Consider the following 18,782-nt stretch of genomic DNA (forward strand, 5'->3'; position numbering starts at 1 on the left):
TGATTCCATACTTTCATCACAGCTCTAAGGCTGTACCATACAAGAATTTATTTAACCTGTACCCTATTTAAGGACATTTAGAAAATTTCCAGGTAACAAGAGAAAATTTAACCATGCAGAGGCTTTGGTTAAGTACAACCAAAACTTTTAATTTCTGCTCTATCACCCAGGCTGGAGCGATCCTCCTGCCTCAGCCTTCCAAGTAGCTGGGACGACAGGCACAGGCCACCATGCCCAGTTAATTTTTTTTTGTAGAGGCGGGGTCTCCCGATATTGCCCAGGCTGGTCTCAAACTCCTGGGCTCAAGTGATCCTCCCCCCTCAGCCACCCGAAGTGCTAGGATTACAGGCATGAGGCACCACAAGCAGTCAACAACTCTCCTTCTACGCTTACAGTTGAAGAAAGGAAATATAGATCTTGCCAAATCCTAAGAAAAAAAGCAAATTTATCTCTAGGATCCTTTTACAAAGTTCTTTCATATTAGCCATCTACCTTGCTTCATAAAATTATAAGGATTTAGACCAAATCTGGCTTCGCAAAGCAAATAAAAAGTGGATCACCTATACAGAAAGACATTATGTTTTACAGGCGAAGTGTTGACTCTTCCTCATGAGTAAAGTTTTTTTCAGAGTGAGAAGATCTGCTGAGCAGTCTGCCCCTGAAGCATGGTCGGGGGATCAAACAGACATCCACAGGAAGCAAGTTTAGATGCCTGGAGATTGTGAGGCCGGTGGGGGCCATGCAGGGGGTAAACTAAATTTACACAGTCTGAGAAAGTACGTTACCCAGAGAAGGCTCTGGATGAAAACACCCAGGTCAATGTGTGTATATATTCCTGAGGCCAGCACTTCTTCCTCCCAGACACAAGCTTATCACACCAACTGGGTAGGGATGCAGACAAGGCCATCCTTATACTATACTCTAATTTAGGGTAATAGACCTGGCAAAGCCCTAAGGGTGACATGGCTTCTGGCAGCGCCTGGTCAGTGGTGAAGGCAAAGCAAAAGGCCAGAGGGCCCCACCTGCATGATGCTGTTGAGGCGGGGCTGGAGGCTACTCAGGTACTCCTTCTTCACCTCAATCTCCTTGAGAATCTTCTCCTTGTTAGATAGGCACTCTCGGTACTTCTCTGCTAGCCTGTTGGGGGAGGAAAGAGCATTGTCACCTGATATCCCCCAGTGATACCTCAACATGCCTGTTCACTGTCAGACTCCACCTAATGGTAGCAGCCATGATTAACTGCCAATGTTTATCCAGCACTCAATGTGTGCCAGGTACTTTGGTGAGCTCTTTAAAAGCATAATTACATTTAATCCTTATAAAGACCCTGGAAGACAGGGACTTTTCTTATCCCCAAAGGAGGAAACCAAGGCTCAGGCAAGTAGATAACTTGCCCAAGGGCATCCAGCTAAGAACAAACACTGCGCTAGGCTTTGGATCCATGTCTCTTGCTCTCCAGAGGCTGTCTGCTCTGTAACCACTAGGGAATACACATGCCATCTTCTGCTCCATTTCTTGCTTGAGAGGTAAGACCTAAAACTTTCACAAACATGGACTTAGCAGCTATATAACCCAAAAGAGGCCCATGGACTGGCCTGGTTAGCACAGGGTGGGAACAGATTCTGGACCAGTGCCACAAGAATGCAGCACTGATGGCTAAGTCAGTGCCCAGCACAATCAGTGGACTGCACAGCGGAGTGACAGGTCAGCCCCATCTGCTAAGACACTGACACAAATTTCCTAAGAACCAGACTCGGCCGGGAATGGTGGCTCATGCCTGTAATTCCAGCACTTTGGGAGGCCCAGGCAGGCGGATCACCTGAGGTCAAGAGTTCGAGACCAGCCTGGCCAACATGGTGAAACCCGTCTCTACTAAAATACAAAAATTAGCTGGGCACAGTGACATGCGCCTGTAATCCCAGCTACTCAGGAGGCTGAGACAGGAGAATCGCTTAAACTGGGGAGGCGGAGGTGAAACCCCCAACTCTATTAAAAATACAAAAATTGGCCGGGCACAGTGGCTCACGCCTGTAATCCCAACACTTTGGGAGGCCGAGGCAGGTGAATCACGAGGTCAAGAGGTAGAGATCATCCTGGCCAACATGGTGAAACCCCGCTTCTACTAAAAATACAAAAATTAGCTGGGCGTGGTGGCACACGCCTGTAGTCCCAGCTACTCAGGAGGCTGAGGCAGGAGAATTGGTTGAACCAGGGAGGTGGAGGTTGCAGCAAGCCGAGATCACGCCATTGCATTCCAGCCTGGGCGACAAGAGTGAAACTCCGTGTCAAAAAAAAAAAAAAAATAGATAGATAAATAAATAAATAAACCTATTTATTCATATAGAAAAGTTTATACCTAAAGTGTGACTTGAAGCATTATTTATTTATTTATTTTTTGAGACGGAGTCTCATTCTGTCGCCCAGGCTAGAGTGCAGTGGCGCAATCTCGGCTCACTGCAACCTCTGCCTCCCGGCTTCACGCCATTCTCCTGCCTCAGCCTCCTGAGTAGCTGGGACTACAGGCACCCGCCACCATGCCCGGCTAATTTTTTATATTTTTAGTAGAGACGGGGTTTCACCATGTTAGCCAGGATGGTCTCGATTTCCTGACCTTGTGATCCGCCTGCCTCGGCCTCCCAAAGTGCTGGGATTACAGACGTGAGCCATCTCGCCTGGCTGAAGCATTATTTATGACAGCAAAAAATGGAAACAACCTAAAATCCAACAGGGGAATAATTTTGTGCATTTTTCTATACACCAGAATATACACTAGAATGTTGCACAACCTCCTGAAATAGTGTTTACAAAGCTTTATGCCATAGGCATACACTTATAGATAAGGGGAAAGGCAAATACAAAATTAGATTTATGGTACAAAAGATAAGGTCTTCGGCATTAAAATTTCAAGGAGAGACCAGGCATGGTAACTCACACCTGTAATCCCAGCACTTTGGGAGGCCAAGGTGGGAGGATCACTTGAAGCCAGGAATTCAAGACCAGCCTGGGTAACAGAGTGAGACCCCTGCTCTACAAAAATAAAAATATTAGCCAGGCATGGTGGCAGGCACCCATAGTCCTGGCTACTTGGGAGGCTGAGGCAGAAGGATCGCTTGAGCCCAGGAGGTCAAGGCTGAAGTGAGTTGTGATAGTACCACAGCACTCCATCCTGAGCAATAGAGTGAAACGCCATCTCTTCAAAAAAAAAAAAAAAAAAAGGCCAGGCACAGTGGCTCACGTCTGTAATCCCAGCATTTTGGGAAGCCAAGGCAGGCAGATCACTTGAGGTCAGGAGTTTGAGATCAGCCTAGCCAACATGGTGAAACCCCATCTCTACAAAAAATACAAATAATAGATGGGCGTGGTGGTACACACCTACCACCCAGCTACTCGGGAGGCTGAGGACTGAGAATCACTTGAACCTGGGAGGCAGAGGTTGCAGTGAACTGAGATCACACCACTGCACTCCAGCCTGGGAGACAGAGTGAGACTCCATCTCAAAAAAAAAAAAAAACAAAAAAAACCCTTAAGCAATTATAACCCCAACCCCATCCATGATGAGGTTGGTGAAGTTTAAACTATCCAGTGTGATTTAATCATAAAATGGGATTTGGTCTTAGAAACTATTCTGAGAGTTGCACAGTGTTTTGCTGCCTTATCCTGGGTCATGACAAAGCACTGACACTTTGTGGTTAAAAGGTCAGGAAGGAGGAAATGCTACCTTTTCCGCTGCTCCAGCTCCCAGTCCAGACGTGCCAGTGTCTGCTGGTGAGGGTCTCCCATGGTGACTTCGGCCTTGCTGATATCTGGTGGAGCCTCCTTATAAAACTCCTCTAAACTGACCAGATCAATTTCTTCATGCTTTGACCTACAGACAAAAACATGACATCAAGCTGCTGTTCTCAGGAAACTAAACTGTAGTTTAAGCAGGCCCAAAGTTATCCCCAACATATGCCTGCTTAGTCCTGGTCTACAGGATCCTGGAATCCAGTCTTCTCCACAAATGCTCATTAGCAGATGTTTCAGTGTGAAGAAAGGTAGGTGGTGACATGCCATAGGATCCTTATCCATGCTGTCCAACCTTTTTACCCATGAATTAAAGACTCGGAAGGGATTCTTATCAAATTTACAAATGTCTCCAAGCTGAGCAGGAGAACTACTAGCTAAAAAGTCAAATAAAAACACTACAGCCTGGGCCTAGGCTGTAGGGTTGAAAGCAAGACATAATTTAACAGGAATAAATATAAGGGTCTGCACTTAAGTTCAAGACATTAGCCGCATAAGAATAGAATGAGGAAGATCCAGCATGGGAGAACTGGAAGGAAAAAGATCTAGAGGCTTAAACCGTTGCATACATAGTGATTTATATGTATAAAAGAAAAGAAATTCTGCCATGCGCAGTGGCTCACCCCTGTAATCCCAGCACCTTGGGAGGCCAAGGCAGGTGGATTACCTGAGGTCAGGAGTTCGAGACCAGCCTGATCAACAAGGTGAAACCCCGTCTCTACTAAAAATTAGCTGGGTGTGGTGACGCATGCCTGTAATCCCAGCTACTTGGGAGGCTGAGGCAGGAGAATCGCTCGAACCCAGGAGGCAGAGGTTGCGGTGAGCCAAGATTGCGCCATTGCACTCCAGCCTGGGAGACAGAGCGAGACTCCATCTCAAAAAAATCCAACCCTCTTTGCTGTATTAACGTAGTTGACTGCTCAGGTTATGGTCAGATGACAGTAATGATAACGGCAGCTATCATATATTAATAAGCACCCACTATATGTCATCCTCACCTCATTTAAGCCTCACAACAACTCTAAGAGGTGGGGAGTTTTAATCTCCATTTTTTGACTGAGATGGAGGCTTCTATCAGTAAGCAGCTTGCCCAAGGTCCACAGCTAGGAAGTGGCCAAGCTGGGATTTGAACCCAGGCTGTGTAACTTCAAGGCCTATGCTCCTTCCATGTGGCCGTCTGCCTCCCAACAGGTGCAAGTTCCACTGTATTCTGGGTTTGTCAGTTTCCATTTGGGTGATGATTACAGACCAGTGCATCACATTATTTTGTTTTTGATACCTTTTTAATTTGGAAATAGTTTAAGACTCCAAGAAGTTTCAAAAATAATACTTAGAATGTATTTCCTCCATGTACCCTTCACCCAATGATACTATCTTATCTAACCACATTATACATTGTCAAAACCAGGAACTGACACTGGTACAATATTATTAACTCAAGTACAGACCTGATGCAGATTTCACCTCTATTCATATTTAACTATTATTATGTGACGATTTTGTGGAACAGATAAAGATGCCTCTCAAAAATCAGCATCAGGGCTGGGCACAGTGGCTCATGCCTGTAATTCTAGCACTTTGGGAGGTCGAAATGGGTGGATCATCTGAGGTCAGGAGTTTGAGACCAGCCTGGCCAACATGGTGAAACCCTGTCTTTACTAAAAATACGAAAATTAGCTGGGTGTGGTGGCTCATGCATGCAATCGCTTGAATCCAGGAGGCAGAGGTTGCAATGAGCCAAGATCACGCCACCACACTCCAGCCTGGGCAACAGAGCGAGACTGTATCTTTAAAAAAAAAAGAAAAGAAAAGAAAAGAAAAAAATCAGCATCAGGCCAGGCTTGGTGGCTTACACCTTTAATCTTAGCCTTTTGGGAGGCCAAGGCAGGTGGATCATTTGCAACCAGGAGTTTGAGACTAGCCCAGCATGGCAAAACCCTATCACTACTAAAAATACAAAAAATTAGCCAGGCATGGTGGCGCATGCCAATAGTCCCAGCTACTCAGGAGGCTGAAATGGGAGGATCATCTGAGCCAAGTCAAGTCAAGGCTGCAGTGAGCCGGGATTGTGCCACTGCACCAGCCTGGGTGACAGGAGTGAGACCCTGTCTCAAAAAAAAAAAAAAAAAAAGACAAAAAACAAAACAATCAATCAGCATCATGATTATTAAAAATATTCCGGACCCACTGGGTGTGGTGGCTCACGCCTGTAATCCCAGCACTTTGGGAGGCTGAGGCAGGTGGATCATAAGATCAGGAGATCGAGACCATCCTGGCTAACACGGTGAAACCCTGTCTCTACTAAAAACACGAAATATTAGCTGGGCGTGGTGGCAAGCGCCTGTAGTCCCAGCTACTCAGGAGGCTGAGGCAGGAGAATGGTGTGAACCCGGGAGGCGGAGCTTGCAGTGAGCCGAGATCACGCCACTGCACTCCAGCCTGGGTGACAGAGCAAGACTCCATCTCAAAAAAAAAAAAAAAAAAAAAAAAAAAAAAAAAATATATATATATATATATATATATATATATATATCCTGGACCCAATGTCTAATAGGGCCCCTGCATATGTCAAGTTTGTTACAGATAAAAGCTGCTTTCAGTTTGCATAAACAGGTCTGATCAAGTGAGAACACTTCCCCTTCTCTTCCCGTTTACTCCTTCCTCCTTCTCATCTCTCAGCTTGGTTTTGAGGAAGGACACTGACAAACTGTAGTTTCTTCACCTGAAGGCAGCTAAGCAGCAAGAAATTCAGGTTCCAAAGAATAAAATCCATTTGCAGAAATGAACTGCTGGGACTACAGAAAGGAAAACTGGGCCAAAAGGTTAAAAGAATGTGACTGGAAGTGAGTTGCTCCCATACAACATGCCCAGAAATCAAACTGGTAATGTAAAGACCCCTGATAGGGAGAGAGACCTGCTTTTTACCAAGTGCAGAGCTCAAAACTCAAAAAGGTCAGAGAGACTTCTGAGGTTCTTTATGCAGCCTGAAACCACGGCTTGCAATTCTCCCACATTCACCCTTGCAATTTGCCCTTCTCCCAGATCCTACAGTTTTCTAAGCTCATCAGATTTCTTTTTAAAGAGAGACTTAGGCTGGGAGTGGTGGCTCACGCCTGTAATCCCAGCACTTTGGGAGGCCGAGGCGGGAGGACCACCTGAGGTCAGGAGTTCGAGACCAGCCTGGCCAACATGGCAAAACCCCGTCTCTACTAAAAATACAAAAATTAGCTGGATGTGGAGGTGGGCGCCTGCAATCCCAGCTACTCAGAAGGCTGAGGCAGGAGAATTGCTTGAACCCGGGAGGTGGAGGTTGCAGTGAGCTGAGATTGCGCCACTGCACTCCAGCCTGGGTGACAGGGTAAGACTCCGTCTCAAAAAAAAAAAAGAAACAGACTTGCAGTGAGCTACATGGGAAAAAGCAGTTACCGAAAGACCACATGTGCCAAAAGCCCTGTCCTCCCAAACTCACTTAAACTCCAAACATTTGGTGATCTCCTTCTGTAGGTGCATCACCTCATACAACAGGTTCTGGAGCTGCAGATGATAAGCATCTACTTTCTGCTTAGCCTGAAAGGAAAATACGATCAGAAGTGAGCAGGGCAAGTCAGGATGGAGCAGAGGAGAGGGTCAGCAAACTAAGAGAAGGTGTAAAGGGAATAAAGAAGGGGATGGGGCTGGGTGCAGTGGCTCACGCCTGTAATCCCAGCACTTTGGGAGGCCGAGGCGAGTGGATCACCTGAGCTCAGGAGTTCAAGACAAGCCTGGCCAACAAGGTGAAACCCCATCTCTACTAAAAAATACAAAAATTAGCCAGGCATGGTGGTGGGAGGTGCCTGTAATCCCAGCTACTTAGGAGGCTGAGGCAGGAGAATCGCTTGAAGCTGGGAGGCGGAGGATGTGGTGAGCTGAGATCGTGCCACTGCACTCTAGCCTGGGGGACAGAACGAGACTCTGTCTCAAAAAAAAAAAAAAAAAAGAAGGGGATGGGGAGGAGAAAGGAGGAAGATTAAAATTAAACCTTTTAACTACTACCTCGTGGGTCTGATCTCTTCCTTTCTTCAACCTGATGTGGGCTAATCGGTTAAGCTTCTTTAGAGTCATGAAATGCACACAGCTCTGGATCCTCCGTTCTTCTATTTCTATTGCCTGTGGGCAAAGAAAACAGTAAAGCCCACTGACGACAGGGCTAGCTCAGCTTCCTTCAGTCCCTCACCACTGACCCATCCTCATCTGGGGCCAAAAACGGCACCGGAGGGAGCTCAGAACCATGAGAAGGGTCATGAAGAAAATAAGAGGACGATTGTATAAGGAAAATGATTAAGAATCTCGGGCAAAAAAAAGTAATTTCTGCTTGGACTAGAGTAACAGGAATTGAAGATGGAATAAGGGCAGCAAAGGCACAATCTATCTCTACAGATCCTACACAGAGATCCCAGCAATAGTACCATCTTGTCATAAAATTTGACCTCTATAAATAACATTACAGGATAACTTAAATGGAAAATAACAGAATTATAGCCATAAAGCTTGGCTAAAATAGATTGAATGCAATAATTCTAACAAAACTTGTCAGCATAAGCACAAATACGTGAGATTCCTGGGGAAAAAAGTGGATTTAAAAAAACTTATCTATCGAGTTTTTAGTCACACTGTTTAATTTCTCTGCCCCTAAAACCTCATTTATTCATTTACTATTAATGATAATTTCATTTTTGGTATCTACAATTTACTTGTACACATCAATCTTTGTCTCAAGCAAATGTATAAGTACCATCATTTCTCAACACCTAGCAAAATGCCTGGCACTTAATAAATATTAATTGGATGAATGATCAAATTAGTAGGGAAAAAATTAATTATCCTGTACTTTCATTCCTGTAATTGGTGACTGAATGGTGATAAGAAGTTCCAATAAATTCACAGGTTTTGGGAGCCCTCAGGCTCCAATCACCTGATCATGGCTAGGACAGAAGACCAAGATCAGGAAGGGCCCTGGTAGGTGCAAAAACAGCCTCATCTATGTAAACCCACCAGGTTCACGGCCACCTGGTCCCACTCCTTACCACATCCTTGCCACCCCTGCTCTTCAGGTCTTGGATCTCAGCCATCAGCCTCTGTAGCTCCTGGCAGGTGTACTTGTATAACTCATAGTCTCTGCCAGGGTCCCGCAGATCCACCTCGGCCTCCTCACTGTAGTATTTACCTTCCTGTAGAGGTAAGGATAAAGGCTCTGTGTGCATGGGGTAAAAGTCTCCCTGTTGGGATCAGGGACACTTGGCTGACATCTCCTTTTAGATAAAAACAGTAACAATGAAGCCTCAGTCAGGTCTCTAAAAGATCTGGTCCTTAAATTAAATGCTTTTCTTCTCTTCAAAATAGAAACCTCTTTTGCTTTCTGATTGCAGAGTAATGCATGCCTGGTATCAAAGATTCAGAATATACAGAGGAGTATCAAAAAGAAAATGGAAAAATTGCCTATAATTTCGCCTCTCAGTCCGAAACTGAGTGAAGATTGTGGATAAATAAACATTTTATTTGTAAACAAAACGGGATCATACTGTCCGTGCTGTTAAGTGCAACTTCCCATCTGCATTAGTCCATTTTCACGCTGCCAATAAAGACACACCTGAAACTGGGAACAAAAAGAGGTTGAATTGGACTTACAGTCCCACATAGCTGGGGAGGCCTCAGAATCATGGCGAGAGGTGAAAGGCACTTCTTATGTGGCGGTGGCAAGAGAAAAATGAGGAGGAAGCAAAAGCAGAAACCCCTTATAAACCCATCAGATGTCGTGAGACTTATTCACTATCATGAGAATAGCACGGGAAAGACTGGCCCCCATGATGCAATTACCTCCCTCTGGGTCCCTCCCACAACATGTGGCAATTCTGGGAAATACAATTCAAGTTGAGATTTAAATCCCAAACCATATCATTCCGCCCCTGGCCCCTCTGAATCTCATGTCCTCACATTTCAAAACCAATCATGCCTTCCCAACAGTCGCCCAAAGTCTTAACTCATTTCAGCATTAACCCAAAAGTCCATAGTCCAAAATCTCATCTGAGACAAGGCAAGCCCCTTCCGCCTATGAGCCTGTAAAATCAAAAGCAAGCTAGTTACTTCCTAGATACAGTGGGGGTAAATATAGCCATTCCAAATGGGAGAAATTGGCCAAAACAAAGGCGCTACAGGGCCCATGCAAGACCAAAATCCAGTAGGGCAGTGAAATTTTAAAGCTCCAAAATGATCTCCTTTGACTCCAGGTCTCACATCCAGGTCAAGCTGATGCAAAAGGTGGCTTCCCATTGTCTTGGGCAGCTCCACCCCTGTGGCTTTGCAGGATACAGTCTCCCTCCCTCCTGGCTGCTTTCATGGGCTGGCATTGAGTGTCTGCAGCTTTTTCAGGTGCATGGTGCAAGCCGTTCGTGGATCTACCATTCTAGGGTCTGAAGGGACGGTGGCCCTCTTCTCACAGCTCTACTAGGCAGTGCCTCAGTAGGGACTGTGTGGGGGCTCTGACCCCACATTTCCCTTCCACACTGCCCTAGCAGAGGTTCTCCATGAGCGCGCCAGCAGCAAACTTTTGCCTGGGCATCCAGGTGTTTCCGTACATCTTCTGAAATCCAGGCGGAGGTTCCCAAACCTCAGTTCTTGACTTCTGTGCACCCACAGGCTTAACATCACTTGGAAGCTGCCAAAGCTTGTGGCTTCCACCCTCTGAGCCACAGGCCAAGCTCTAGATTGGCCCCTTTCAGCCATGCCTGGACTGGCTGGGACACAGGGCACCAAGTCCCTAGGCTGCATATAGCACAGGGACCCTGGGCCTGGCCCAGAAAACCACTTTTTCCTCCTGGGCCTCCAGGCCTGTGAGGGAAGGGGCTGCCGTGAGGTCTCTGACATGGCCTGGAGACACTTTCCCCATGGTGTTAATCCCCCATGGGGATTAACATTAGGCTCCTTGCTACTTATGCAAATTTCTGCAACCAACTTGAATTTCTCCGCAAAAAATGGGTTTTTCTTTTCTTTCCTTTTTTTATTTTTTATTTTTATTTTTTGAGACAGAGTCTCGGTCTTGTCGCCCAGGCTGGAGTGCAGTGGCATGATATCAGTTCACTGCAACCTCTGCCTCCCAGGTTCAGGCAATTCTCCTGCCTCAGGCTTGTGGGTAGCTGGGATTACAGGCACCTGCCACCAGGCCCGGCTAATTTCTGTATTTTTAGTAGAGATGGGGTTTCACCATGTTGCCCAGGCTGGTCTCGAACTTCTGACCTCAAGTGATCCACCCACCTCGGCCTCGCAAAGTGCTGGGATTACAAGCATGAGCCACCGTGCCCAGCTGGGTTTTTCTTTTCTACTGTGTCATCAGGCTACAAATTTTCCAAACTTTTATGCTCTGTTTTCCTTTTAAAATGGAATGCTTTTAACAGTACCCAAGTCACTTCTTTTTTTTTTTTTTGAGACAAGGTCTTGCTCTTGTTGCTCAGGCTGGAGTGCAATGGCGCAATCTCAGCTCACTGCAACTTCTGCCTCCCGGGTTCAAGCGATTCTCCTGCCTCAGCCTCCCAAGTAGCTGGGATTACAGGGGCCCACCACCATGTCTGGCTAATTTTTATTGTATTTTTAGTAAAGATAGGGTTTCGCCATGTTGGCCAGGCTGGTCTGAAACTCCTGACCTCAAGTGGTTCACCTGCCTCGGCCTCCCAAAGTGCTAGGATTATAGGCGTGAGCCACTGCGCATGGCCCTGTCACCTTTTGAATGGTTTGCTACTTAGAAATTTCCTCCACCAGATACCCTAAATCCTCTCTCTCAAGTTCAAAGTTCCACAAATCTCTAAGGCAGGGGCAAATGTTTTCAGTCTCTTTGCTAAAACACAAGAGTCACCTCTGCTGCAGTTTCCAATAAGTTCCTCATCTCCATCTGAGACCACCTCAGGCTGGACCTTATTGTTCATATCATTATCAACTTTTTTTTTTTCTTCTTTGAGATGGAGTCTCACTCTGTCACCCAGGCTGGAGTGCAGTGGCATGATCTCGGCTCACTGCAACCTCTGCCTCCTGGGTTCAAGCAATTCTCTGCCTCAGCCTCCCGAGTAGCTGGGATTACAGGCGACCGCCACCACGCCTGGCTAATTTGTTCGTGTGTTTAGTAGAGACAGGGTTTCACCATCTTAGCCAGGCTGGTCTTTAACTCCTGACCTCGTGATCCACCTGCCTCAGACTCCCAAAGTGCTGGGATTACAGGCGTGAGCCACCATGTCCGGCCCATTATCAGCATTTTTGTCAAAGCCATTCAACAAATCTCTAGGAGGTTCCAAACTTTCCCACATTTTCCTGTCTTCTTCCAAGCCCTCCAAACTGTTCCAACCTCTGCCTGTTACCCAGTGCCAAAGTCGCTTCCACATTTTCAGGTATCTTTTCAGCAAACCCCCACTCTACTGGTATGAATTTACTGGATTAGTTTATTTTCACGCTGCTGATAAAGACATACCTGAAATTGGGAACAAAAAGAGGTTTAATTGGACTTAACAGTTCCACATGGCTGGTGAGGCCTCAGAAACACGGCAGGAGGTGAAAGGCACTTCTTACATGGCGGCAGCAAAAGAAAAATGAGGAGGAAGCAAAAGCAGAAACCCCTGATGAGCGCATCAGATCTCATGAGGCTTATTCACTATAATAAGAACAGCATGGGAAAGACCGGCCCCCATGATTCAATTACCTCCTCGTAGGTCCCTCCCACAACACATGGCAATTCTGGGAGATACAATTCAAGTTGAGATTTGGGTGGGGACACGGCCAAACCATATGACCATCCCAGTAAATACAGATCTCAATCAAAATGGCTGCATGACAGTCTCCTATAGAGAGGAATTCCAGCTGGGTGCGGGGTGGCTCACACCTATAATCCCAATACCTTGGGAGGCCAAGGCAGGTAGATCACTTAAGCTCAGGAGTTTGAGACCAACCTGGGTAACATGGCAAAACCTCATATCTACAAAAAATACAAAATTAGCTGGGCATGGTGGCGTGCAGCTGTGGTCCCAGCTACTTGGGAGACTGAGGTGGGAGGATCGCTTGAGCCCAGGAAATGCAGTCTGCAGTGAGCAGAAATCGTGCCACTGTACTCCGACGTGAGCGACACAGTGAGACCCTGTCTCAAAAAAAATTTTTTTTAAATAGCTAAGTCACAAATGAAGTTGACAGATTCAAGGACAGAGAAACAGACAAAAAGAAGAAAACAACCTGACGACCACATGAGCTCTCAGGCCACAAAAGAGGTTCTGTGGGCACATGGTTCTGGTATTGTCTCAGCAGCACACTGAGGGATTCCTGAAGCTCCAGTGCCATGCTGCAGATGGACTACCTTCTTCTGACCATCAGGAAAACTGGAGACACATATCATACTGGAATACATTCTCTGGGCAGGTACTAATCATGTCTAATACAGGCTTGTTGGTTTTGGAGATGCTGCAGCTAAACCAGATGTGGACACTCAGCTTTAGTGAAGAAACAGGAATCCCAGTCACCTGGTCAAGTGGAAGCCACCAAAAAGTTGTACCTGGTAGATGCGACCCCGAGCTGCTGCAAACACACAGCCAGGTGCTTGGCCATGAGATGTAATTTCTCAGCAGCATGGCAACCCTGACTGATCTCACCTGCTCGGTGTCAGATCGATTCCGCTTTCCTTCAGCTGGGGCTCCATCGCTTCGGATCACTTTGGGCTTCCGTTTTTTGCTCGATTCTGATGACATGGTTGTTCCTTGATGTCAGGAGGAAACAGCAGAGACCTGTTAAGAGGAGAAAGTTTTTGAGATTCTTCTGGAGTCATAACACTGAAGTCAAACTAGCAGTTCTGGCCACTTACAGACTTGGTAACTCAAGGTAAGTCATTTAACCCCTCAAAGCCTCAATTTAACCCTCTGTAATACAACAGGGAAGCATCCCTCAGCCTGCCCAAAACAAACTCCACCTTCTCTTTTAAAAAGGCATCACCACCCACTCCCACTGACCTCGGAATCATCTACTTCAACCTCTTCCTTCCCTGCCTCCACCCACATCCTGCTCCACACTCTCCATAGAGGAGACCTGCATTCAAGTGTTCACCCAGCTATCCAGGCACCATGTGTGTCTCCATCTCAACACCCTAGGCCAGGCCCTCCACATTCCTCTCCAGGACTACTCTAACAGTCTTGCCCAACAATACTGTCTAAATTCTCTTTCTTAAAAAAGACCGACCTAATTAATGCCTCTCCTGTTTCAAAACCTTTGCTGGCTCTTCATAATGCACTGAATATCCATATTCCCTGACTTGTCATAAAGACCCTTGATGGTTTGTCCCCAACCTACCTTCCCAACTTCATTTCTTGCATTCCTATTCCTACCGACCTTCCCACTGTCCCCAACCTCTGCTCCTAGCTGCAACTGCACCCTGCAATCCCAGTTCCCCAAACACTCCACGTCTTTTCCCCTGCTTGCAAAGATCTTCCTTTTCCTCCCTATATCGTTCAAGACTAAGCAATGCTCATCTGCTCTAGGAAGCCTGTCAGGTCTCCCCAAAGCCCTCTTTTGGCTACTTTGGGTACACTATTAGGGAATTTATCTCTATGAATCATTTACCTGTCTTCCCACCTAGATTGTGAGCTCTACCCTCTTCCCCCTGAGCCTGGCAGAGTGCTCCATAAATTAGTATCCAAACTCCTCGGTCTGGCATTTAAACACACTCCCAATACTACTGTGATCACTGTGTGCTGGGCCTTGATCTAACTACTTTATGGGTATGTTCTCATTTGCTCCTTATAACAAACTTTTCAGCTAAGAACTACCACCATTTCACAGATGACAAAACTGAGGCTCGCAAGGGGAATTACTTGCAAGTAATTGCGAGTCATATGACTAGTATGCCAAAATCCGGATCTATCCAATCAATGCCATACTGGTGCTCTTAACTACACTTTTATGCCTCCTAGTCCTGCCAGCCTCTCATCTAGTGATGCCATTGACTCCCAGGTTGATCCTAGAATTTAAAGTATAGAACCTACATTTCATGGGGCTCTACAGTCACAAAGCATCCTCCCTTGTTGCCTCACCACAGCCTCCTGAGGTGGGCAGCACTGTCCCCTTTACCCTAATCCCTCTTGCTCTGTCACCCAAGCTGGAGTGCAGTGGCACAATCATCACTCACTGAAGCTTCCACATCCCCGACTTGAGGGAGCCAATAGTTTGTCACGGTAAAAGTCAGAGAGCCCTGAACTGGAATCTCCATTCTACTCTTTCATGGCTACGAGTCCCCGGACGAGTCACTTCACTTTTCTCTGGGTCTGATTCCTCACAAATCAAATAAGAATAACAGTCCCTACCACAGGGGTTGTTGTGGGCTTTAACACAGGAGGCATTCCACTGGGGAAGGTGATGAAGATGACCTGGGACTGTGGCTTCAGATGATGCATAGGTGATCTTAAATAATGCTGAACACCTAAGGAGAAAGTTAATCCCTTTTCAATTCTTATTTTGAAACTTCTGATTGCTTCAAGGAGAACATCTCAGTTCCCTAGTTTGTCTTTAACATCTATGAATGCCAATGTTCCTTTGTAACAAAAGAACTCTATCCCACAGCCTTAAACAACAAAATCTAGCCAGAGTTTGTTAACAATGATCTAGTTGCATTATATTAACTATATTAATTTTTACCTTCTACATAAAACAAGTGAAAGCAGCTTTCCATTTCTGGTGGAGAGATTTCAAGTTTTCTCTCAAAGTAAATTTGAGTTTAAAAAGTGACTTGGCTGGGCGCAGTGGCTCAGGCCTGTAATCTCAGCACTTTGGGAGGCTGAGGCGGGTGGATCACCTGAGGTCAGGAGTTTGAGACCAGCCTGGCCAACATGGTGAAACCCCGTCAGTACCACAAATACAAAAATTAGCCGGGAGTGGAGGCAGGCGCCTGTAATCTCAGCTACTCAGGAGGCTGAGGTAGGAGAATCACTTGAACCCAGGGAGCAGAGGTTGCAATGAGCCGAGATCACGGCCACTTCACTCCAGCCTGGGCAACAGAGCGAGATTCAGTCTCAACAACAACAAAAAAAGTGACTGGGCCCAACACCATGGCTCACACCTGTAATCCCAACACTTTGGGAAACCAAGGCAAGCAGAGGTGAGAGAATCGCTTGAGCCCAGGCGTTCAAGACCAGAGTGGGCAACAGAGCGAGACCCCATCTTTAGAAAACATTTTAAAATTAGCCTGGTATGGTGGTGCACACCTGTGGTCCCAAGCTACTCTGGAGGCTAGCGTGGGAGGATGGCTTGAGCCCAGAAGTTCCAGGCTGCAGTGAGCTATGATCACGCCACTGCACTCAGTCTTGACAACAGAGATCCCGTTGCAAAAAAAAAATTTGGACTGGATTAAAAATTTTTAGTAAACCCCTCCCCCTCCCCCTCTCCCTCTCTCTCCACGGTCTCCCTCTGATGCCGAGCCGAAGATGGACTGTACTGCGGCCATCTCGGCTCACTGGAACCTCCTGCCTGATTCTCCTGCCTCAACCTGCCGAGTGTCTGGGATTCCAGGCGCGCGCCGCCACGCCTGACTGGTTTTCGTATTTTTTGGTGGAGATGGGGTTTCGCTGTGTTGGCCAGGCTGGTCTCCAGCTCCTGACCGCGAGTGATCTGCCAGCCTCGGCCTCCCGAGGTGCTGGGATTGCAGACGGAGTCTCGTTCACTCAGTGCTCAATGGTGCCCAGGCTGGAGTGCAGTGGCGTGATCTCGGCTCGCTACAACCTCCACCTCCCAGCCGCCTGCCTTGGCCTCCCAAAGTGCCGAGATTGCAGCCTCTGCCCGGCCGCCACCCCGTCTGGGAAGTGAGGAGCATCTCTGCCCGGCTGCCCATCATCTGGGATGTGAGGAGCCCCTCTGCCCGGCTGCCCAGTCTGGGAAGTGAGGAGCACCTCTTCCCGGCCGCCCATCATCTGGGATGTGAGGAGCCCCTCTGCCCGGCTGCCCAGTCTGGGAAGTGAGGAGCACCTCTTCCCGGCCACCATCCCGTCTAGGAAGTGAGGAGCGTCTCTGCCTGGCGCCCATCGTCTGAGATGTGGGGAGCACCTCTGCCCCGCCGCCCCGTCTGGGATGTGAGGAGCGCCTCTGCCCGGCCGCAACCCTGTCTGGGAGGTGAGGAGCGTCTCTGCCCGGCCGCCCCGTCTGAGAGGTGAGGAGCCCCTCCACCCAGCAGCCGCCCCGTCCGGGAGGTGGGGGCCAGCCCCCACCCGGCCAGCCGCCCCGTCCGGGAGGGAGGTGGGGGCCAGCCCCAGCCCGGCCAGCCGCCCCGTCCGGGAGGTGGGGGGCGCCTCTGCCCGGCCGCCCCTTCTGGGAGGTGAGGAGCCCCTCTGCCTGGCCGCCACCCCGTCTGGGAGGTGTACCCAACAGCTCATTGAGAACGGGCCATGATGACGATGGCGGTTTTGTCTAGTAGAGAGGGGGGAAATGTGGGGAAAAGATAGAGAAACCGGATTGTTGCTGTGTCTGTGTGGAGAGAGGTGGACAAGGGAGACTCCATTTTGTTCTGTACTGAGAGAAATTCTTCTGCCTTGGGATGCTGTTGGTCTATAGCCTTACCCCCAACCCCGTGCTCTCTGAAACATGTGCTGTGTCCACTCAGGGTTAAATGGATTAAGGGCGGTGCAAGACGTGCTTTGTTAAACAGATGCTTGAAGGCAGCATGCTCGTTAAGAGTCATCACCACTCCCTAATCTCAAGTACCCAGGGACACAAACACTGCGGAAGGCTGCAGGGTCCTCTGCCTAGGAAAACCAGAGACCTTTGTTCACTTGTTTATCTGCTGATCTTCCCTCCACTATTGTCCTATGACCCTGCCAAATCCCCTCTGCGAGAAACACCCAAGAATTATCAATAAATACTAAAACAAACAAACAAACAAATTTTTAATAAACGGTAGTACAGGTGGTAAGTTGATCTGGCAAAGCCTACAAAGACCGGACCTGAAAGGCTTAAGTGTGGGAAATCCTGACTTTGGCAACACAGTAGAGTGCCTGGCACACCGAAGAGCACGATATATGTGAGCTGTTACCATCACCACCACCCCCACCCCCATCAGGCTACATTACCACGATCAAGAGGCTCCAACGTGAAGCCTGAGGATGCTGCAGCGAACACTTTTCGGATGAGGTAACAGCGCAGCGCCGAGAGGCCGGGGACCGCGGGTAGTGAGGGAGGAGAAGCCGGGTCAGACACCAGCCCAGGGGCGCCCTTTGGGCGATCAGCACCTCAGTCCCGGAGCGCCCAGCCCCGCCCCATCTCCCAGCCCCACTGCCTTTGTCCCCTCCTCACCTCACAGCTCCAAGAACCTGGCACCGGGAGTAAGCCACTGCCGGAGGCGGAGCAAAGGTTGCCCGCGCACCATAGAGAACCGGAAGTAAGGAAGGGGCGGCCGACCGGAAGCGAGGCGTAGAGGCCGGAAGCTCAGCGCGGAGGTCCCCGAGGGAGGTGGTGGCCTGGTGAGACTGTAAAAACAAAGACACATGCTTCTCGTTCACTGTGCCCAGGGCCTAAGAGAGTGTCCAGCAGCTAGTGGGCGCTCCACCGAGTAGTTGAATTAATGTTGTGTTATGTCCAAGATAACACGAAAGAACCTGGTAGCGCGGCGGGGAAGATTTCGGCGCTAGAGGATTTGCCTGCATAACCTTACTTCTTGATTATTATTTTTACCATAATATGCCACGCCAGTGAAGGCAACAAGTCAGGGAGGGCATTAACCTCATTTTACACTTGGCTTTTTGAGGAGTGCATCACCAGTTTCTCCATTTTAGGCCTGACTTGCCCAGGACAGAGTCACAACTCTAACGCAGTATTTGAAAGCTTCAGGTATTTCCTACCCCTGGCATGAACTGTACAAACAAGGCCCAGGATTTTTTTGAGTAAATCCTCCTTATCTGGAGCTAGTAACACGTGTCCTGAATCCCTGGTTGTACGGGGCCAGTTCCTTCTCCTTCCCAGGAGCA

The 18,782-nt window shown here is 48.0% G+C and overlaps 1 protein-coding gene across 12 annotated transcripts in view; it reads right to left on the bottom strand.

Moving 5' to 3' along the window:
• Positions 1–18,782, bottom strand: part of THOC5 (THO complex subunit 5) — a 47,031-nt gene that overhangs the window by 27,387 nt on the left and 862 nt on the right. The window contains exons 2-9 of one of the 12 annotated variants that reach the window (XM_063807492.1): positions 18,112–18,284; positions 15,138–15,253; positions 13,437–13,568; positions 8,847–8,990; positions 7,816–7,929; positions 7,253–7,350; positions 3,719–3,865; positions 1,023–1,137 (exon numbers count right to left, since the gene is read on the bottom strand). In XM_063807492.1, the coding sequence (XP_063663562.1) occupies positions 1,023–1,137; positions 3,719–3,865; positions 7,253–7,350; positions 7,816–7,929; positions 8,847–8,990; positions 13,437–13,532 (714 nt within the window). In that variant the 5' untranslated portion in view covers positions 13,533–13,568; positions 15,138–15,253; positions 18,112–18,284. 12 annotated transcript variants of the gene reach the window in all.

This window comes from Pan troglodytes, chromosome 23 (assembly GCF_028858775.2).
Source record: "Pan troglodytes isolate AG18354 chromosome 23, NHGRI_mPanTro3-v2.0_pri, whole genome shotgun sequence".
In the NCBI taxonomy this organism is placed as follows: domain Eukaryota; kingdom Metazoa; phylum Chordata; class Mammalia; order Primates; family Hominidae; genus Pan; species Pan troglodytes.